The 23,575-nt window shown below is 40.5% G+C and overlaps 1 protein-coding gene, 1 long non-coding RNA gene and 1 pseudogene across 10 annotated transcripts in view; 1 reads left to right on the top strand and 2 right to left on the bottom strand.

The window, feature by feature from the left end:
- SSBP2 (single stranded DNA binding protein 2) overlaps positions 1-9,397 on the bottom strand; it is a 279,994-nt gene extending 270,597 nt beyond the window's left edge. For all 9 annotated transcript variants that reach the window (XM_045796354.2, XM_045796355.2, XM_045796360.2 and 6 more), the window contains exon 1: positions 9,243-9,397. In XM_045796354.2, the coding sequence (XP_045652310.1) occupies positions 9,243-9,304 (62 nt within the window). In that variant the 5' untranslated portion in view covers positions 9,305-9,397. The remainder of the gene's footprint in view (positions 1-9,242) is intronic.
- On the bottom strand, positions 6,209-8,968 carry LOC148110059 (uncharacterized; annotated as a pseudogene).
- Positions 9,398-9,647: 250 nt separating the features above from the next.
- Positions 9,648-23,575, top strand: part of LOC123791517 (uncharacterized) — a 147,412-nt gene continuing 133,484 nt past the window's right edge. Inside the window, exons 1-2 of the long non-coding RNA XR_015724456.1 lie at positions 9,648-10,195; positions 11,342-11,406. This is a non-coding gene — a long non-coding RNA (uncharacterized LOC123791517). The remainder of the gene's footprint in view (positions 10,196-11,341; positions 11,407-23,575) is intronic.

The following is a 23,575-nucleotide window of genomic DNA, read 5'->3' as shown; positions in this document are numbered from 1 at the left end:
CTCCCTGCTCAGTGGGGAACCTGCTTCCCCCTCTGCCTGCTTTGTTCTCTGTCTGCCACTCCCCCAGCTTGTGCTCCTGTGTGAGCTCTCTGTCAAATGAATAAAAATCTCTAAAAAATCTTAAAAAAAAAAAGAAATAAAAACATATCTATTTAAAAATACACATGCATTTCTGAGTAATACAACTAGGTAATCTCCTGTAGGCCTAAAATTCACAAAACGACCACTAAATGCCCGCATTATAGAAAACTCTTCTTTAGAAATTACATAATAATCCTGATACCAAATATTAGAATATTGAGGAAAAATAAACTAGATGTAGTGATACTGTGTGGCAATATATTTATAAGCTCCTTATAAATTACATTCTTAACTCATTTATTCCACAAATATCTTCAGAATTTTAAGCACTGTGCTAAACAGTGGGAATATACTGGAGAAGATGACACCATGGTTCTTGTCCTCAGGGAGATTCCAATCTAACTGGAAGATAAGACATTAAACAAAACATTATACAAATAATTCATCAATTTATGATGAATGTGAAAACGAAAAGGAGAGGTTGCAATGACAGCATAGAGTAAGGGGGGTCTAATCCAACCTGGGAAATTTATAAGAAATAATTATACCAGTTGTAGCATCCTTTGTCAATACAACAGGTTTTAAGTGTTCAATAAATCTTAGCTATTTCTATCAATGTTATTATAAGAGCCATATGCTTCGCTGTCCTTATTAGAACAAGTACATCCCTGGGGTTGAGGAAATAAGATAGTCAATCTTCTTACCTAGGAAACCCCAGATAAACTAGACCCACCACTCAATTCCTCATTAAAACAAAACAAAACAAAACAAAACCAGGCTCCAGGGAACATAGGTTCTTATCCCAAATTTTACTCATATTTTATATATCCTTGAGAAATTATGCTGATCCTGACAGGTTTCCTCAATTATAGTTGGGACCTGTCGGAAATGCTTTAACCCAAAATCTTCTCATGACTGATACTTTAAATATTACTCAGGATTCTGCTTAAATGTCTCCTCCTCCAAGAACCTTCCGCTGACCAGTCAGTCTAATGTAGCCTCCCAGTCATACTCTATATAACCCTACTTTACTACTTAATTTTTTTAGCACTTATGACTATCTGAAATTGCCTACTGTATTTTTTTGTTTATTGTTATGTTTTTCCTTCAAACTCGAAAGTAAGTCCCACAAAAGAAGGGGACTCACTGTATTCTCTATATCCTCAAGATACCTCTCTACGTCACCAAAGATCTCCAGTGTTGCTTAGGCAGCTCAGGTACAAGGGAGCAAGGTTTCCAATCCAGAGGATGAAGATGACTGACTTAGGCCAATTATGGTAATCCCATTACCTTTGCCAGTAACTGGTTTAGGGTAGGGAATTTTACAATTCTCTTCAATAAAGCATAAGAAGATCTCTGCTAAGCAACTTCATGGAAAGGTTTTCCTCCCTGATTAATGAGACACAAGAAGGAAAAGCTTTGCCTTTCCTCCTGCCTTTGACTTGGTTATATGAGGAAGTGATACTGGGAACGTGGTGTGTTGATGAGAGGGAAACCATGAGGAATGGCAAAGAAACTGAGCCTGAACACTGATATTCGTGAGTCACTGAATCAACTCTGAAACTACCTCTTCCAGACATCCTGTTATGTGAGATTTATTTTTAAACCCTGATCAATTAAACCATTTTCTGTCTCCTGTCTTAATACCAGCCACCAAAAACATGATAAACTCTTAAGCCTCTGTTTCTTCTGTAACATTAACAGAAAATAGCACCGAACAATCCAGTGAATTCTTGAAGGGATTAAATGGGACAATGCAAGTAATGGATCAAACACAAACAAAATATTCAAATGACAGTGTTGCTGTTTTTAATATTAAAGAATAACTTTCTATGACAAAACTCCACAAGCTCTTTATGAAGTATTTAGGATTTTATTTTTCAGAAAACATTTATTTTAATCCTATTAAATATAATCATTTTTAATAGAACAATTCATTTACCTAGCTTTCTTCTGTCAATAAAGTAGCTTTGATTCTTTCGCATGTTTGAAGTAGGTAAATAAAAGGAAAATCAAGCCAAATATCAGATCACTAAAGAAAAATAACCATATCAATTTCAGGCAAGAGCCAGTTCTTGGCATCGGCTCCTCTCTTCGCTTACATGCACAGAGCCACATACAAATTTTCATCTACTATTCCTACCTTCACAAGTATGTCATCAGTATTTTAATATGGCTTAGATTATATTAATGAATAACGAAACTATATTAGTTATTAAAACTATACTATACCTACAATTACAAAAAAAATCTTTCAAAATAGGGAAAAAAATAAAGTGTTATACTTCAGTCTCTACAATGTTTTCTGTGAACTATTCGTATGATAGGGCATGAAGCAAAATTAATACAGAAGATCAAAAACAGGAGATAGCCGGGGCATTGGTTCAAGCTTACTCTAGCTGAATTGTGATTTGAAATGTTACGATGGCTCATTACTGCTGGAAAGATGTTTAGGGTCCTACATGAAATAGAATCATCGAAATTCCAAAAGTAAAATGTCAGGGTAGTTTCATCATTAGTAAAAAGTGTGACACCAGGGGCGCCTGGGTGGCACAGCGGTTAAGCGTCTGCCTTCGGCTCAGGGCGTGATCCCGGCGTTATGGGATCGAGCCCCACATCAGGCTCCTCCGCTATGAGCCTGCTTCTTCCTCTCCCACTCCCCCTGCTTGTGTTCCCTCTCTCGCTGGCTGTCTCTCTCTGTCGAATAAAATAAAAATAAAATCTTTAAAAAAAAAAAAAAAAAGTGTGACACCAACTTGTTTCTCTTTTAAAGATGAACAAAAAATGAATATTAATTCTTTCATTGCATTGAACTGTCCAGGCTCTTCTGAGTTCAGATAAATTTTTAGTTCTGTCAATATTACAATAACTTTACTAGCTCCACTTTTCAAAAATCTTTAACTATTAACCTACTCTGACAAAAACCACCAGTTACCCATTATGACCAAACATAAATTCAGGCAGCCTGTAGGGCTATTAAAAGTCACCTGGAAAAACTCTTTTATTCCCTGGGTGGACTGTTTTTCAATGTCCTCACACAGTGAATAATATATATAGTTTGGGGAAGGTAAGAATAGCCTTTACTCTTTCTCTCATACTACTGAAAACAAGTAGGACATAAATTTTGGTGGACCACTCTTCAGCTCACTTTTGGTGGAATACATGATTTTGGTGTAATAGTCAAATAACTTTCACAGGGTTAGTCATATTAAGTTATATACATATGTTAACAAAACCTTACGTGAATAGATGTTAAGTATGTAAAATATACACAAAATCAGATAAGCAAAGTTTAAAATCTAAATACAAGCACTTATTTTTTATTTCAAACTCTCTTCAGATATTAACAAATATACCTTATTCTATTGTTCCAATGCTATTTTAAGTCCTTCCCTAAGGAAACAATAAGTTATTAATAAAATTAATATTTTAGCATGTTTACAGAGGCTCACATACTACAAATCAACAATACATCACCAGCATGCAAATGTTTCATATCATTCCCACACCAATATCAAAGCAATAATGTACACACAACGGTAGAGAATATCTCCACATATTCCAAAATAAAACTATAATTACCTTCGATACATATTTTTAAGTTATATAGTCACAGAAGTACTATGTTTTCTAAATCCAGTACACTAATCCTCAATGCTATACCCCAACATTAATGTTAACAGTTGTGATCTCTATAGAAAAAGATCCTAATTCAAAATTATTTTTTCCCAAATTTTACTTTTAACTCTAAACTACAGGGTTGAAATGTTAATAAACTGCAACCTAGGTATTATTTCAATTCCTGTCCACAGTGTATGTTTTAACTGTAAAACAAAATAATTTTATTTTCTAGTAATAATTGAAGATGTGAGATACATTTGGTCCACTACTACAGAGAGACTAAAATTTAAATACGTTTTCATCCTAATTTGGTTTTATATGGCAAACTGCCTCTTAAGCAGGGGAATAAACCTTTCATTTTTTTCTTTCACAGCACTGGAAAAAATACATTACAATATTAAAGCTATTTCTAAGAGCCAAAAAAATCTCTGGATAAATACTAAAATTTAACTCTCAACATCTTACATATTTTTTTCTCTAGGTTTGTTCCTTCAAAAAAGTTGGTTTTTAGATTCTTCTACAATAATGGAAAAGACATCAATCAATAGAAAAACTCTCACAGCTAAGAAGACATATTAGATACAAGTTATTTAGTATTATGGAGTAAACATCGGGGGGATTGGGAATGGTAGAGTCAATTTAATACAGAAAATTTCATTCCCAAAAAAGTATTCCTTCACTAGTTTTAGAAATCTTAACTGTTAAATACCCATCAAACAAGTTTCTGAAGAGATTTGCATTACTTCACTTGTCTTAACTTTATTTCCTTCAGAAAGGAAGGAAAAAAAAAAGTTAACAATTATTTTAGGGGAGTGACAATAATAAAAAGGGGGGGATAAGGAGATGCTGGCAGATACTAATCCCTACAATCTATTATATGGAGTAGTATTTAAATGTTCATTAGACTTAACCACTTAAAACAAGCATATGGTATCTGTTTCTTGGTATATTCAACTAAAAGATTCAAAACTGAGAAACCAAAGTACTTTTCAGAGCCCCAGGTTAGACGCACAGTTTGATTTCTGTAGTTTCTCATAAGTTTACTTAATATGATGTCACTGTTTGATATGTGTATCTTATGTTTCACTTTGCTTTAGAGAAGATTCATCTTTCTATGCTACTATATAAATTTAAAAGAGGCAGTTAGTTTAATAAGAGTACTATCACCACTCATGTATTTACAGGGGCTGGTTATTCTTTCTGTGGCAACATGGGATACAGTATGGCTTAAGGTTAAGCAACATTTCATACAGTAATTGTTCACAGCTACAATGTCGATCTAATTTCAAAACTTAAGCGGTCAAACAAAATTCCTGGAAGAAAAAATCTGAAGAAACAAGCATTCTTTTATTTTAGGCTTATTTTAGGCTTCCAACTTTCCCTCCTAAAATTTCTATGCCTTCCTTGCCCACACCACAACACAAATCTGCAGTCTGTCAAAATGGAAGGTATAACCATCAAGGTGCAGCAAGGGTTAAGAATTCATACGTGATCAAATCTTTAAAGTCTGTTATATCTGATTATGTAATACCATTCCCTAACCCTGTAGCATCCTACCCTAGATTAGGAAGGGAATCTGGTATACCGAAAAAATGTATCTTTCAGCTTTAACCACAGGTTCTAAAGGTAGAGAGAAATCTTTGTTGGAAACCCAGCTAGCAGTGTGTCCCTGGGTGAGTTACTTAACTAGTCTGAGTTTTAGTTCTCTTATCTCTTTAATGGAGAAAAAAAATTACTATGTTGCAGAATTGTTGGGAAAATTAAAGAAAATATACATAAAACGCCAAACACAGTGGCTGGCATATAGAATGATAATAACTACTGTTTTGTTGTCATTGGCTATTTTTGAAATACAACTAAGCTAGAGAATTAGAACTCAAACTTCCAAAGTCCTTATTTTGGAGGTCATTGAAAAAAAATTCTTTCCACCCTGAAAAAAAAATTCCTTTAAGTCTAACATCTTCATTTATTCAACAGTATTTATTTGGTGCTTTCAGCATTTGAAGGCACTATCCTTAAAGTCAGGGATACCTCAGAGAGGAAATTAGAAGTATCATCCCTTGCCCTCAAAAAACTTACATTTCAGAGGAAGCTAGACATTAAACAAGCAATACATAGTTACTTAATTACAAATGTGATCAGTGTTACAAAGAAAACCTGCTAAAAGGGGAAATTACCTAACAGGATCAGAATTTAAATTTCTATGCAAACATTCCCACCTCCCACCAAGGGTTTTCAATCGCTCCCTCTATAATTAAAACTAATCCAACTCTTTGTATAGACTTGACCATCTGGTCTTTAAAACAACAAAATACGGGTGCCTTGGTGGCTCAGTTAAGTGTCCAACTCCATTTCAGCTCAGGTCATGATCTCAGGGTCTTCAGTTCCAGCCCAGAGTTGGGCTCTGTATCTACTTAAGGTTCTCTCTCTCCCTCTCCCTAAGACCCTCCTCCCCCTAGTCTCTCTAAAAAAAAAAAATATATATATATATATATATATATATATTATTTAAAACAATAAAATAAGCAATTAACCTGACTTTGGCCATTTTTCTGCTCAGAACTGTACACTGAAACTATAGCTACTGTATAAAACCTACAAATTAATTTCAAGTATTCCTTACAGTAAGTTATTAATGAAAGAGAAAGCAAAGATAATACAGGTAAGCACTTGTCAGCTCTTCTCCATGAACTTATTAGAAAACACAGTTTCTGATAGATTATAAAACCAGTATTTGCATATGCATGCCATTATTCATAACTCATTTTTTCAGAAAGTTTTTATTAAAATAAAATAAATATGTACATATTTATTACTGAAAAAGAAGTTATTTCTGTGATTTTTAAGATCAGAAAAATTCTAACCTTCTTGCTAAAGGAGAATTCTTTTTTGCTCAGGTATCTTTTAAAATATGCCACCTTAATTTTTTTTTTTAAATCTGCTAACATCCACTTTAAAGACAATTTCAAAATTCCTATCTTCAGAAGTTAGCACACTGTTGTAGAATAGTGCCATTCAACTCCCAAGTGAATAATAAAGGAGGAAACTGAGAGATCAAATCAACTCTCCCATCAAAATGAAACTAAGTCTATTCTATAAAATAGAATCTACCTCAATGTTTGTGTTAGATTCAAACAACATTCACCCAGAAATTAATGCAACAATTAACCCAGAACAATGATTATCAATTTCCTAAAAGTGGCCTCTTCATCTATATTTAGTTCATAAGGCAAACTAGTCCGGGATTCCTGCTGCCAATTATAATGAATGGAAGAAATATATTTAAATCAAATAGCACCATCTAGCAGAACCCTCACCACTTTGCTTTCAAGAGTAGATATTACTTGGTGTTCAGTTGGGCAGACTGGACAGCAAAAGTGGCAATTATTTGTTTTCACGATAGAGTCACAGAATTAGGCTAGAAAGGACCGGAGACACATCACATTCTCATTAGTATCTCAGACAAATTAAAATAAATATATATATATATATAATATATATATATTTTTTACAAAGTTATCAGGATACAGATTAGATAACCAATCCTGGGAGTCTAAAATCCAAAATTACTTTGATTCTCAAATTCAACCACCCCCCAGTGCCTCAATACATTTCAATTCCTTCACTCTCAGTAATAAGAAATCCCAATACTCTGTAACCGTTAAAACATCTTGTTTTTAATCTTATCAGGTGTATTACAACCAAATGATTAATGCACATAAATTGGGCTGTTGTTTTGAAACTTCAGTTCTAGTAACTTGTTTCTTAACCAGGCTATATGACTGCCTTTTGTACATTTCATGGCACATCAACTAGTTCCTACATGTAGCTCCTTAGAAAATAGCTCTGGAAACAAAACAAAACCAAACCAGCATCTCTCCGTTAAATTTTTTTGTTTGTTTTGCTACATCAAGGCCTGCCACCCCTAAATCTTATGGGAATTGTGTGTTGCTGCCAACACGAAGATTAGGAAATGTTCCCATCCCTAGGGCATAAGAAACTTTCAGAAGACTACTAACTGCCTAAAGGAAGGAGGGAAACTCGGTCGTCTGAGTATTTGGTTTTTATTTACGCAGCTATTTCCAAGCGCAAGGTAACCAAAGTAGCTCTTCAGAGATGCTCTCAGACTTTTCCCCAGTCTGAACCCCCTCGGAAAAGCAGAGCGCGTTCAATGACAAGGATAAGCCTCACCCTCAGAGTGGAGGTGGTTACTGGGAATCACCGATCTGCTGCACAGAAAAGAGAGGTTCTTCCTCAGTGGTCACAGTCACTATTCGCTCTCATTTTTAGTAACAACCAAATCACCGTTACAAGTACATAAGAATAGCAGCAAACAGCCCTGCTTCGCAGTGTGCCGTGACCGTAGCATCCCGGGCCGGGAGGGGCTGTTTTCTCGCCGGCCTGCTCTGGGCTCCCACCGGAGTTAACACCTGTATCTCCCTACCTCAATGTTTCTCCCCTTCCGGCAAATCCCCTTTCGGACCACTGCTCCCAGCGCCCCCAGACAACCTTCCTCCCGCCGACCGCTGCAGCTCACCCAACTCCCGCTCACCGCGCCCCACGACCACCGCCCCGCGGGGGCTGCCCGGCCCGCCGCCGAGGCAGCCGCGGCCCCCCGGACGCTTGGGAGGCAGTAAGTCTCCAAAAAAAGTTCTCCAGCAGCCGCCGCGGAGTTCGGTCTGCCGGAGAGGTAGAAACACCAGCCTGCTCCAGCAGATCCCGCTTCTCGCCAGCACACTTTTCCTCCCCGGGAACTCGGTCCTTCTTAGACTCCCAAACTTCAGCGGCGCTACTGGCGCCGACCACCCCTGATCTGCTGAGCACTGGGCACCACGAACGCCGCGTCGCTTGGCCGGCTGGAGAAAGCCCCAACGCCCACCCGGCCCACGCCCGCACACGCCCTCCGCGCCCAGCGCGCGTCTCCGCGCCCCGCGGGGCCCCGCTCGGCCGCTCCGCGCCCGGCTTCCGCCCGCCGCGCGCCCGGCACCGCCGCCCTCGCCTCGCCGGGCGATCCCCGGCCCCAAGCTCCGGAGCCGGAGCCCCGGCCGCGGCGCTCCTCGCACTGCCTGCCCTGACCCCTGCCCGCCCCTCCAAACACCCAGAGTCCCACCGCGAGCCCTCCTCCACGCAGCTGCCCCCTTCCGCCCTCCCCGCGACCCTCGGCAGCGCTCTGGGTCCCCGCAGCCCCGGACCCCAGCTCTAAAGTTACTTTGTGAAGAGGTGAACCCGCGGGTTATTTCCCCCAATCACCCAAACAAGTTTCCATCCTCGGCACCAGCACCGCCACCGCCCCCCAGCACACTCGTTCCCTCCCGCCGGCAGCCCCCCAAGGCCGCCCGCCCCGCGCGAGCACCTCCTGGGAAACAGCCGCTCCTCGCACCGCACGCCCCCACCTCGTGTACCCCTCCCCCTGCCAGCCCACCCCCGGCTCTCCCCGGGCGGAGAGTGTCTGGGTCTGTGTGTCTCCGAGAGTGTGCGAGTGCGTGCGTGTGTGTGCGCGCGTGTGAAGGCGGAGGTGGGTGAGAAGCGGAGACACTTACTTCTCCCGGGCCTGGCTGTCGGACGGGACGGCGCTGCTGTTACTCTTGCCTTTGCCGTACATGCTTGTGCCGAGAGCAGCTCCCACTGTCACGCACCTGTCAACCCATCACAGCCTCCCCGGGAACAGCCCCGTCCCCATGGCGACCCACGCAGCCACCCCCACTATTGGCCGCCCCACGCCAAAGCTCCGCCCCCTTCGCCCAGGCAACGCGCGAGACTGACAGGCCTCCCCCTCCCTCCGGCCTTCCGAAGCGCGCGGTGGCGGCTACAGTCTAAGCGGCAGTCTCCTCCCTCCTTCCCTCCCTCCCGGGTTCCCTCCCTCCTTCCCTCTCAGTTCTCCTCCCTCCTCCCGCTCTCTTTCCCCCCTCCCCCCTCCGAACCCCGGCGCAAGGGGGGAATTAGAAACTGCTCTAGAAGGATTTTAAACAACTGGCTGTTCTCTCCGCCGCCGCCCCTCCCCCCGCGCCGCCCGCGCTCGGCTCCTCACTGGAGAGAAGGCGCCGGGAGGAGGGGAAAGTGCGGCCTGGAGTCGCTGGTAGGAGCCGGCGGAGCTGGAGCTGTGGCGGCCCCAGACTTCGGGGCGCCCGCCGAATACACAGACAGACCTACGGCCCCAGCCTTCGTGGGAGCTCCCACCCGCCCCCTCTCCGGCTCCTCTCCTGTGACCCCCGCGCCAGTACCCTGAACTGATCTCTGCCGCCCTCAGCCTTACTCCCTGGGGTTTCGCCCCCCGGCCCCCCGCCCTGCTCCCAGAGGGAAGGCTGGCGAGGGACACACGCGCTGTTCCCTCGACCTTCTGTCTGAGCGACCCGGAGCGACTCGCCTTTCCTCCTGGGGAGGGACTGTGCCTCCGGCCTTCGGCGCCGCTGGGGTGGCGTCGCCTCGTCCCCTAGGGCCGCGCCCTGCTTCCCCGGGGAACACCCTGCCTCGGGCCTGCCTCCCCTTTTTAGAGGTGAGCCTCCTCCCAAAGATGGCCTGTGAATCCTGGGGCCTCACTGGCCCCCTACCCTGGCCCCTGTACGCCTGGAGCCCTGTGGCACACCACGGAACAGCTCCCTTGCCAGAAATGCTGCAGAAAAGGACTCCGGGCATCCCACCTGGCCTGGTTTTCCAGCCTGGGTCGGTGATGCCTACTCTTCCTGACCTTTGAAGTGGAAAGGGCCACATAAGGCCTTTAAAGACATCCCTGTCCTTGTCCATCGGGGTAGGCCCCAACCCTTCTCCAAGGTGTGCAAAGTTGTGCCAGAGCTGAAAGGCTGCCTAAGGCTATTTCTGGATCAAAGACCCTAATTCCATTTCAGTAAATGCGCAGAAAGTTTCTGAAACACAATCTGGTTCCCGGTAGAACTCCATCCTTTATCTTGTGGAGATCCTTGGATGCAAAATCAGACAGAGTGCAAATGGGGTTAGAAAGAAGACATGGGCATCAAATAGGGAGTGACAGAGGAAGAGGGGTGCAGGTGGGGGTCAGACTGGGGGAAACATCAGGAAAGGATGAATAGACATAGAATAGCTATAGGAGGGCAGAGAAAATAGGATTTAAATTGGGAAAGCTACCTCTCTATTTCTCACATAGAGCTTTAAGCTTTTAGTAGTAGGACCCTAAAAATTCACATGGAGCTAGAGAGATAACTGGAATGGAAAGAAATGGGTTTGTATGGCCATTGACAGCAAATGATAGGAATGACACATCAACAGAAGGTTAAGGAAGGGCAGTTAGTAAGAAAGAGAGAGACTGAGAAAAGGGGTTGGCAACGAAACATAAATCAAAAACTGGAGAAAAATGAAGGACCTGCTATTCTAGTGTTAGAGAATTTTTTTTTAATTGTAAAGGTAAAGTGTAAAAAGATAGGAATAAAAGAAATAGGATTAAATGGAGAAAACAATATGATAGCAAAAGAAGATGGCAAAAACAATAGAGGACTGACATTATGATAGAAAGACTTAAGAAAAATAAAAGTGCTTTTATTAAAAGGACAAAAATTCATCCCATAGAAGTGAGGATGAAGAAAATGAAAAAAAAAAATCACAATTTCCAGGAGAAGTAATTTGCCATTTCTAATTCAAAATCCCTCTTTCTGTTTACAATGAACTATAGTGATTTGGTGGTGGAGACATGGCATTCATGGACTCAGAAGAACCAAAGGGAGTGATGCTGAGCGAGTAAGTCTCTCTTTTGATGAACGTTTGCTCCTAAGCCCCATACATGCTCAGATATGTATAAGGCTGCCACTGTTTACAGACTCTGCCTTCAGAGTTAGCATATGTAATTTGTTGTTCAATTATCAACTTCCATTGGCTTTAATCCAGAAAATTATCAGCATCTCAAGACTCCATGACCCGGAGAACACTCCCTATAAGTGACTGCTTAGACAGTGCAGTCAAGGAGAGAGCTATGGCCGCTGCAATCCATGCTCCTGCCCACACTTGGACTAAAGTAAATTTTCCATTAAAGACCTAGAGTGGGCTTTGTACTGTTATCTAAAAACAAATTACTTATTATCCTTGCACTGGTGTTGGGATTCTCTGTGGTTCTTAGTCAGGGCACATTAGAATCACCCTAGGGGGATTTATTTTTCGGTTGGCTCTGTTTTAAATACAAGGTCTGGGACCCCACCCCAAACTAACTAACTCAGAAACTTTGTGGATGGATGCAGGCATCTGTATTTTTTGTAAGCTCCAAGTGATTCTTTTATGTAACTCGGGCTGCTTAACTCTGTTCTTCAGTATCCATTTATTTTTTTTAAAAGACTATTTATTTATTTATTTGAGAGAGGGGGGAGAAAGAGAGAGAGAGAGAGAGGACATGAGCAGGGGGGAGGAGCAGAGAGAGCGGGAGAAGCACACTTCCTGCTGAGCAAGGAACCAGATGTGAGTCTGGATCCCAGGACCCCCAGATCATGACCTGAGCCAAAGGCAGACACTTAGCTGACTGAGCCGCCCAGGCACCCCTTCAGTATCCGTTTAAAGGCAGCCAGTGGACACCATCAGATCTCAGAGCAAGATTTTTAGGTTGTGGTTATACATAGCAGATGACCCTCCCCATGTAAGGCATGAAGACATCTTTGCAGAGGACTTTATTTTCTACCCACTGAGCCAACAAATTTGCTAATAGGATGAAAATGTATGACCACATGTGTTCTTATAGTACAAGACCACAAGAAGCTATGGTTTAATTTACTATTTCCTAAAGAGAAAGAAAAACAAAGAGAAAACAAGAGAGGCCATTTCCTGTCTACTGCTGCCATTTATTCATTTGATTAGTTTTTACTCAGATTTATTACATGGAAGAGTCCTTTGAGTAATGGCATCTTTTCTGATATTTAAAAAAATAATAATAGATCTGCACAGTAGGGTATGGAATTCAGAACAATTTGGTCTTAGTGTCTAGAAGGAATAAAATGCTAAAAGGTCTTAGTTCAGAACTTGCCAAGTTAATGTCAGAGTTAACTTCACAAGAGCATTATTATCCAACAAATATACTAAGTGAAAACATGACTATTCCTATACATGGTAAGCTTAAAGCTTCAGTGGTAGTCAAATCAATTATCATTAAAACATCTCAGCAGCTATCTGAACCATCTCTGTTTTATTTTCCTCTTAATGTTTACACATGTAAGTAAAATGCTTCTTTGCCCTTGTTCAAATTATTTTGAGTACAAAGAGTGTTCTTTGCATCAGCAACTGTATCTCATGGGGCCAATATTGTAATTAATGAGATTTGAAACACATATTCACAGCCAAATTTGAGATCCCAGACACGGAATTGAAGATCCATTGCTTTGTTTTCATTTTTAAGAAAGGGGAAGATAGGAGATTTAAATCTTCTTGTAAAGAACCACAATATATTTTTTTAGAAGTTACTGTTTTGTTTTGTTTTTTAACCTCACACATAAGGCTGATTAATTTTGAGGAGCTGGATTTAGGGTAGGGGAATGCTGACTAGCTGAGCCACCAGAATGAAACATTTGCATTTGAAGTCAATTTTTTTTTCCTTTTCACTTTATTCTTTCAGATATAGAACACCACAATTACTCGCTCATTAGGTCTTTTTTCCGCCCTTCCCAGTTTTGTTTGTGTACATATCACAATTTTGCCTTTTTTGGAACCTGCATTTTATTCTTAGAAAAAGTCTTTATCAATTTAAAACAGGCAGTTTGTTATACCACCCTGCTAAAGCTCTAGATTGACTATACATACATCTCTCTGATCTTAATTTTTTCTATAAAACATTAAGTTTAATAATGTCCGTATTCTCCTAGTGCATAGAACTTCAGAAAAGATTTCCCTTTGCTATATAGAACAAAGAAACTACTTCTTTATGTTTAAATAGAAGTTAATGATGAATTTAATTATTTGCATCACATAGAATACTTAGCATGTTAACTTTAAAAAGAAAAACATTTAGGGGCACCTGGCTGGCTCATTCAGTAGAACATGAGACTCGATCTCAGGATTGTGAGTTCTAGCCCCACACTGGGTGTAAAGATTCCTTGAAAATAAATCTTAAAAAAGAAAAAAAGGAAGAAAAACATTTAGAGTAGAAAATATTTATTTAGAAAAATAAAAATAAACTATTTAAACATTAAAATTCATTAAAAGTAATTTTCTTGTTTTGGGGTAAATTTTCCAAAGGACGAAATTTTTCTATTATTTATTTGTTTCATAAACTAGCTCATAAAAAAAAATCTCCTTACTTACATTCATACCACTTTTCATTTCGAATCGTTTAACAGATACCCATTTATTAATACTAAGTGTATCCCTATTAATTATATTTCCCTAACCAGCTTTTTTAACTGGGTAAACTGAGTCCTAGAAAGATTTATTAGCATGATCTGGTCCATAAAGCAAACAGAAATAGTTCCAGGATGAGAACTCTGTGTTCCTGGCTGACAGTCCTGTTCTCAGACCACGAAGCCGCACCTCTTTCTCTCAAAAGTGACTATTCCACAGAGGAATGTGAGCAAGCTCTGAGATGTTTGTCACTCAGACTACTGTATGAAACTTCACTCCCGGGCACAAGAGACTAGCATGCTTAGATTCACAAACTGCTTACATGCTATGTACCAAAGTAATTCAATGAACACAGTCATTACAACAGTAATACTATGCAATGTGGTCTCTTATACCAGAATAATAAATGAAGTGGGGCCTCAAATTAACATTATTTGACACTGTTATTGGTTTAACATCAGTTAATCTGAGGTAATGACTGTTTTTTTAACCTATTGCCCTAGATTTTTAAAGTCCCAACTTAGCTATTCATAAACTTTTACCAATGGGTTAGGAGAGACAGTGTACAGAACTACTGGTTCTAAACAGTTCCATTTCTCTAGAGTGCCTAGTCTTTTTTAGCACCATCAAGATTTGAAATTTAGTAGCTTGGAAAAAAAAAAATAGTCCTGTTACAAAAAAAATCATACATAAGCTGAAGATGATGGAAAGTGAAAAAAGTAGGGATACCATGTATTGCAATTTCACACACTTTAGCACATTTTGCAAAACAAATTCCAAGTGTTGCAGTATTCACTGGCTGGATTTTTGTCATTAAATGTTGAAAGTTATGTAATAGGAAGTGTGCCAAAGAGTATTCTTTATTCAAAAGTATTACTATATTTTTTTAGTGCATTCCTAAATCTTCACAATGGTTTTTCACCTCCTAAGGTTATGCCAATATGATGTCTTTGCACTCTTGGATTTGACAAAAGCCCTAGTCTCAAGGAGGCTGTGCAACATTCCATGCAGTGTCATTTCCTTCTGTTGAGAATGGAAACATAGGGGGGAAAAAAACCTACTACATTTGTTTTTCATAATTTTCCAACATAATTGGGTCCTGTCAATGAAGTATGGCAAAAAAGGAAGGTGACAAATTATGCCACTATTGTGTTTTATTTATCTTCAAGTAGTTTTAAGTATATGGGATTAGTATACATTTTTAACTTCTTTAGCTGTATTAAAAATATATTTAAGACAGGTTCTGAATATAGCCATTGCCAATAATATGCTATACGACAGAAACAATCTTACCAAGGTCATGTATACTTGCCAAAGATATAGAGGTACCTCAAACATTTTAGTCAGGGGTACTCAAACAGCCTTTGAAACCAGGTGGGTTCCATCCAAAAATGGCAGGACCTGAAGATTTATAAGAATTCTGTGGTAGTAACTGCTACCTGCTAGCATTGTTGTCATTAGATTATACCTGTACAAACCAGATTCGTCAGACAAATAATTCTATGATCCCATTATCATCAGCTTTCCAAACTCTTCAGGTATTTTTCTTGGACCTAAATTCTTGAAGCAGAGGATAAAAGGAATCCCTGCCACATGGTGCTGTTGACTACTTCATGGCAAATCTCCATTAGCCTCACCCAGCTTCTAAGACCCAAGTTGTCTATGGTATTGGGGGCCAGTGTTAAGAAAGTTAAGAAATAATACATTTTGGTGTTATGGTCTGCTACTACTGCTCTATGCTTACCTCCTACCTTATCCTCCCTCTAACACTCATGGGATTTTTTTTTTGTTCTTGAGGAGAACCTTAATCACTGCGTCTGGTTCTGTGGACACTACTTAGGGCTAAAGCTGTTGCTTTGTTAAAGTTTTTGCTCTGGGTTAAGGAGAGTTTTGGCCAATGACACTGACCCATAGAATATTCTTCTTTGGCATAGCATTTGAGGCTAAGGCGCCTAGAAATTAGAGGCTTCAGTGATACTGTATTCATTTACTCTGGCTTTTCTGTCTGGTTCATATTCTAGGAGGGAGGTAGAAAAAGAGCTCACTCTGGTAATGAAAGTAAGTAGTCTGAAGAGAAGGGTGGTCAAGGAAGAATCCAGTTGTGGGTACTTTCTCCCATGCCTCTGGAAGAGTTATCCCTATAACCCAACTTTCCTGCACTGCTTTCTTTGTTCTTTTTTTTTTTTTTAAGATTTTATTTTTATTTATTCGACAGAGATAGAGACAGCCAGCGAGAGAGGGAACACAAGCAGGGGGAGCGGGAGAGAAAGAAGCAGGCTCATAGCAGAAGAGCCTGATGTGGGGCTCGATCCCGTAACGCCAGGATCACGCCCTGAGCCGAAGGCAGATGCTTTAACCGCTGTGCCACCCAGGCGCCCCTGCTTCCTTTGTTCTTATCTTGGCTCTTGTGTCCTTTTAGGAGCTACCAGCTCTTTTCTATAGTTTGGTTGTTTTCTTTATTTTAAAAGAGCATCTGTGGGGGCCTGGGTGGCTCAGTCGATTAAGCATCTGCCTTTGGCACAGGTCATGATCCCAGCGTCCTGGGATGGAGTCCCACATCGGGCTCCCTGCTCAACAGGGAGTCTGCTTCTCCCTGTCCTTCCACCTCTCCCCCTGCTCATGCTCTCTCTATGTCAAATAAATAAAATCTTTTCTTTAAAAAAAAAAAAAGAGCATTTGTCATTTGTGGCAGAAGGAGACATATGTCACATAAGTATCTCAAGAACTTCCTAAAGACCAAGAGAGCTCACTAAAGGGCCGTGAGAGGAGGTGAAGGAGCAGGGGAGGAGAGGGGGGACAGGACTATATCTCCCTGGTTTCTGTCCTGTGCCAGATGCTCCAAAGGGCTTTACTACATAACCTCCCATCTTTCCATTCCTTCTTTTATGTGTTCTTCCTTTCTTCCCGCCTTCCCTTTCCCTGACAAAAGACAATGGTGAGAAAAATAAGGAAGTTTCATGGAAACATACTACATTGAAATACATGAAACTGCTATACTTGTAAGTCAAAAATGTTTGAGGGGCACCTGGGTGACTCCGTCGGTTAAGCAGCTGCCTTCAGCTCAGGTCATGATCTCAGGGTCCTGGGATCAAGCGCTGCATCGGGTTCCCTGCTCAGTGGAGTGTCTGCTTCTCCTTCTCCCTCTGCCCCTACCCCTGCTTGTGCATTCTCTCTCCCTCTCTCTCTCTCTCTCTCTCTATATATATATGTATCTCAAATAAATAAGATCTTTTTGGAAAATGTTTGATTGTGGGACACCTGGGTGGCACAGTCGGTTAAGCATCTGCCTTCGGCTCAGGTCATTATCCCAGGAACCTGGGATTGAATCCCGCATCAGGCTCCCTGCTCATCGGGGAGCCTGCTTCTCCCTCTGCCTGCCAGAGTTGTGTTCTCGCTCTCTCTCCCTCTCTCTCTCTGACAAATAAATAAAACCTTTAAGAAAAAGATTTAAAAAAGAAATATTTGCTGTTCAGCAATGTTATATGGTTCAACTACACAAGATTTCAGTTCTTGCAAACCACACCACAGACTTCTTGGGTATTAACAACACAAATATTTACCGAGCTTTACAATGGGCCAGACACTATGTAAAGTGCTTTACATAGAGTATCTCACTCAACAATCTCCATAATCCTTTGCGGTAGGTATTATTATTCACAAATTTTCCTGGTTCACACAACTAGTGAACAACGGGATTGTAACTCACACTCTTACAGCCTATCTCTTCAGGCCTTCTCAGAATTCCATACAGAGATCCTTCAACCACACTTGCCCCTTAATATTTATTTTTTCTTGTACTGTGATTCTAGACGTACAAACTTCTTTGTGAATTCAGGTTAGATTAAATACCGGCAGGACCACTCAAGCAGGGTTTATGGGATCTTGCTTCAGCATGGTAAGCAGCACTGAATTCTGTTCTTACACCTAAACCTCCTGAGGAGACAAAATCAGAAACACCAAGCCACACCCTGCTTTATTTCAGCTTTGGCCTTTATCAAATTCATCATTTCCTCCCATTTTGACTATTGTAAAGTGAATACCTTGGCTTACTATAGGATATTAAAAAAAGAAGTGATTTGGTATGAATCTATTTCTCTTGCTATTTAAAAGAGATACATGTTCTCCATATTCCTCCTAGATTGCTCAGGTCATGTCTTCTTTCCAGTCTTCACCTTGTTCATTCCTTTCAGTTAATCATATTTCCCAGATCTATGTGACTTTGAAATCTGTGATAGATAAAACCTGAAAACCAAGATCTTTTTTTTATTTTACATTCTGCTTAGGAAAAGGGAGACTTTGGGGCGCCTGGGTGGCTCAGTCATTAGGCATCTGCCTTCAGCTCAGGGCGTGATCCCGGCGTTCTGGGATCGAGCCCCACATCAGGCTCCTCCACTGGAAGCCTGCTTCTTCCTCTCCCACTCCCCCTGCTTGTGTTCCCTCTCTTGCTGGCTGTCTCTCTGTCAAATAAATAAACAAAAAATCTTTAAAAAAAAAAAAAAAAAGGAAAAGGGAGACTTGGATCTCTGGATTACATCACCCTCCAGTCCCTGGATCACTGTAAATGTGTGTCCTACGTTTGGAAATGGTCAAAGTCTGTCCTCTTCATCTAAACAAGTAGATTGCAATTCCTTTGGGGGTTGTTTTTTGTTGCTGTTGTTTTGGGTTTTGTTTTTTGGGTTTTTTTTCCTATGTGATTTTCTTTTCCTGGTGGATTATTGTAGTTCACTGTTACCTTTCCTTCTTCTCTTATTTTTCTTGGCTTCACTTCCTCCTTCTATTGTTGTAGCTGTCTTTTTCCTCTCATCACTTTTCCTGTTGCCTTTCCAATTGGGTGGGGCCCCCATCCAATTCACTCACTGTCTGGCTTTAGAGTATCTTTAATCCCAGGAGAAAAGTATTTTATGCCAAACAGTTGGATTCCCTGGAGCATCAGAAGAAGGATCCCAGAGACTAAGTATCCCTAAAATTTTCCCTTATTGATTTTATGTTAGAATGAAATCCAAGGATGCCTAATTAGGAAAAAAAATCATCCTTATGGCCTCCTAATCCCAGACCATTTTGAACTCTTGACAGCACCAACATCCATCAAATCAAACAATGAAATCAACTTTGGTTACTTAGCATAATAGAAATAAACTTGTAATATTCTATTAGTGAAGGATCAATGTCTCCTGTCTTGAAAATAAACATCTGAGCTTGGCCTCAACATTTATGTAGCAGCAGGAGACCATTATTTTGTGGCAACATTCGATTACATTGACATCAAGACAGATTTATTAAATTAATAAATAGTACATGATTTTCAGCCTTTCATTTCCAACCGTCACCGCCACCCCCCTCCGCAAGGTGATTGTCTAAAACCCTTCATCCATATTTTTGACTCCTTATTAAGACCTTTTATTTCCTTTTTGTTGTCATTTTATACTGTAATTTTTTTAGTATTCATGTTTTTCAGATGGAAAATTTTAATTGGATATTAAGAAGAAAGTTAACAACAAGAATCATCAAATTGTCAATTGTTAAAATATTTTAGTGAGGGGCGCCTGGGTGGCTCAGTTGTTAAGCGTCTGCCTTCGGCTCAGGGCATAATCCCGGTGTTCTGGGATCGAGCCCCACATCAGGCTCCTGCTTGGGAGCCTGCTTCTTCCTCTCCCACTCCCCCTGCTTGTGTTCCCTCTCTCTCTGGCTGTCTCTCTCTGTCAAATGAATAAATAAAATCTTAAATAAAATAAAATATTTTAGTGATGTAATATTTGAAAAGGAAGTATTTCAGGTATGCTCTTCAGAGTTCTGAATGTGGCTAATGGCCCAAACCTACTGTTCTTGCTATGTCTTTCTCTAACTTTCAACCTCAGGACCTTTGCCCTTGCTGTTTCCTCTGCCTGGAATATTCTCTCTTCTGCTCTTTGCATGGCTGTTTGTCTTTTTTCCTGTACCCAAGTCTGATGGAATGTCATTTCCACAGAGAGTTTCTCTCCACGAGTTCTTTCTAAGTGTTTCTCCCCCGTCGTCATTCACTCTTCATCCTGTTGTTCTGTTTTATTTGCTTTATCATCACGTGTCACTATCTGAAAATGTTTATAATTTGAATTACTCTATTAGCTTGTGTAGTCCATGGGGGCATTGTTCTTGTACTTCTTTTCATACTAGATCTCTGCGTCCTCAGATCTAGAACAGTACCAGATTCCCAGTGGCACTCAATAAACAAATATTCAGTGGCTGACTGGATGAATGAATGGATAATTCTAATAAAAGAGTCATACGTGAGTGACCTCAGGTCCTGGCTCTCTTAGATATTTGCAGCATACAATCTTTCCAGCCCTCTAGCCTACCCCCCCCCCCGCAACTCAGGGCCTCCTCATATTCTTAGAAACAATAGTGATTGGACAGAGAGCATCAGCATACCTTCAGATTTTAGGCTTCTGCTCTGACTCCAATTTATTGTTCCAGCATCTAAACTAATTTAGCAGAATTTTGGTGAGCAGGACATGAGAGAGAGACATATTTTCTCCCCTTTTGTGTCACACAGATCTAACTTACTTGCGGTTCCAAGTGGCTTAGTCTTGCTGACAATAAGGAAACAAGTGGCACACAGTCAGCAGATTAGTTTTCAGTAATAAGCTTTCATTATGTCACTCTGCTGCTCGAAAACCTCAGTGCCTCCTCACTGCTTATAGGATAACTTTCTCTCCCCTCAGATTTCTATCCAATCTGATTCAGTAGCACCTACAGCCTTCAGTGTGTTGTAGTTATTTAGGCATGTCTGTTTTCCCTACCAGAGTATATACTCCTTGAAAATAGCCTATCCATTCACAGATGCTTACACAATACTTACATGTTGAGCCTTATATGAATACATCATTGAAGAAGACATTTCCCTGCTTTCAAGCCTTACAATTCCTACCTCAGTGTGTACCTTGCCTTTGGGAAGTGATTATTAATGTTTCTGGAATTAAATTTTAGTACCAGTAGCTGAAGTCTGACAACCTGGATTCCCTGCTCCATTGTTAGCTGCTGGATGTTAGCCAAGTCACGTAACTTCTCTGTGCCTCAGTTTTATCAGCTGTACACTGAGATGGTACTCCTATATGTTAGGGTTATTATGAGGATTGAATGAAAAAATGTGTGTACTGAGTCTAGCAAAGAGCTTGGCGTATCATAAGTGCTCCGCGAATGTTTATGAATGTTTTCTTCCTCAGAGTTGGTGTATGCCCTACGTGGTCTGTTACCTCTCAAATATACCTAGCACATCTGTCAACACTGTATGACTTTGTACGTGCAGTTCCCCTTGCCTGAGTGACTTTCCCTACTCCTCTCCAACTCCTGACCCTTTTGAATTCTCTGCTCTTGTAATTTATATCACATATAATAAGCTGCCTTTTACTAGAACTTAACTTTTCCTGGGTCTTGTCTCCCCACTGAGATATAACTGCAGGGATAATACTGTGATTCTTTAGCAGAGCCCACGATGGTCCCGTATTAATAGCAAGTATCTGCTATTTCTTCTGAATTTAGTAACTAGGGAATGTAATGCCTAATTCAACAGCCTTTCTGTATTGGTGGCAGTTAGTCACTGTGATGACATCATTTCACATTTCATGGATTCAAAGGTGGAAACAAGAATTTAGATGTCATTTAGTCACATCTGCAAAGAGGGAGTTTCCACAGAGTTCCTTAATTCCAGCAAAGAAATCCTTATCTTTAACTGTTAATACAATGTTACGTACTTTTCCTCATTGAATCGGCAATGCAATGGGAAAAAAATTAAGTCATCCTCCTCTTCATAATAAGCCTGCGTATACTTCAAGACAGTCATCAAGTAATCCTCTTCTCCCAAATGAACAATCAAAATATTTATTTGCATAGCTAATATCACAGACGGTCTAGGCAAATAGACAAAGTCTCTCTCCTGTGAATACTATTAGCTTGTAGTTCATGGTTTAGGCAACTGCTCTAGAGTGAAATAAAATCTTCAGAGATTTCCACTGGTCAATCAACACTTAAAATGTTTTTCTATGCTACTCCTGGTATTTGGAATATTTTAAGCATTTATTGAAGGTAGAATGGTAATACTTACAACAATGGCAATACAGTTATCCATTCAACAAACATTCATTGAGCACCTACAGTATGTAGTATTGAGCAATACAGTATTTTGCTAAGCAATGGAGGGGATGCAACAATCTGTTAGAAGCAGTAGCTACCATAAAAGAAAGGTACAAAACTTTACTAAGGACTTATCATGAGCTTGGCACTGTGCTAAGTGCTGAGGATTTACAGATAGAGTTTCTTTCTTTGAGGAGCTCATAATCTAAAGAGGAGTGTAACAGTCTTATATTTCAGTATGGTCTTACAGTGGTATGAAAGATGTTAGTGGCAATGGGTACTCTGGGGACGTGGAAGACTACTTCTCCCTAGAGCTTGCTTGATATTTGCATGGAGCCTGGACTGTGGAATAAGATTTAGCTTGGAGCACCTGTGTGGCACAGTCAGTTGAGCTCCAGACTTTTGATTTCAGCTCAGGTCATGATCACAAGGTTGTGAGATTGAGCCCCATGTGGGGCTCCGTGCTCAGTGCGGAGTCTGCATGTCCCTCTCCCTCTGCCCCTCCCCACTATGTGCACATGTGCGCTCTCTCAAATAAATAAAAATCTTTAAAAAAAATAAAGCTTAGCTAAATTTTAAAAAATTAATTTAAAAACCATAAGGAAGGGCATTTCAACAAAGGGAGGTACAGGTACAAAGGCAGAAAGAGAAGAGAGATCATGCACGTTTCAGAAGCTACAAGGAATTTGCCTGAAGTGGAAAGACTGGAGATAGTTGTGGAGATAAAGCTGGAGAGTAAGCAAAGACTGATTCATGAAGAGTTTGTATGAGTACTATGAAAAAGACTGGGTTTTAAATCCTCAAGTAGCCTTGGGAAGCCGCTGGAGGATTTTAAGCAGAGGAATTCCCTGCTCTGATTTGCAGTTTAGAAAAGTCACTCTGACAGTTTTGTGAAGGAGAGATGGAAGAGTGGATGGAGGCAGGCAAGTGGAGGGGTTATTTTAAGGACCCAAGTGGGAACTGATGAAGGACTGACTCAAGCTGGATGCAATAAAGAGTGGAGAAGGGAGAATCATACATGATCTGGAGATGGAGAACAATGGAAACTGGGACTGTGTGTCCATTTCATAAGATTGGGCAAAGATTATCTATTTGACCAACTTCTTAGAAGATTTAAAGTAAATATCCATAGATTTCACATAGAAAAAGAATTTACTCCTTATGTTTCAGTACAAGTCCTTTAACTATAAATTACTTCATGTGATAGAACCAATTTTATTTTTCAATGAGAATACATCTTATCTATAATGATGGAAGTTGTTGGGGAAATCAACATTTTATTCTTTTCAGGTTTTTAATGTATAAAGCGCTTCCTAGAATTCTTCCCAGCAAACAAACAAAACTCCCCAAACAGAAATAAACCAAAAATTAAAACCACAACCAAACAAAAGAAAAAATTATTTTTTAAAAAGATATATAGATAGATTCAGGATAAGGAACGTTTAAAAATTTGTCTTAGATCATTTAGACCTTGACTGGAAAAGCCTCC

The sequence above is a fragment of the Ursus americanus genome, chromosome 5 (genome assembly GCF_024610735.1).
Source record: "Ursus americanus isolate L20-20 chromosome 5, mUrsAme1.1.p, whole genome shotgun sequence".
In the NCBI taxonomy this organism is placed as follows: domain Eukaryota; kingdom Metazoa; phylum Chordata; class Mammalia; order Carnivora; family Ursidae; genus Ursus; species Ursus americanus.
This window is presented reverse-complemented; position numbering and strand designations above follow the sequence as displayed.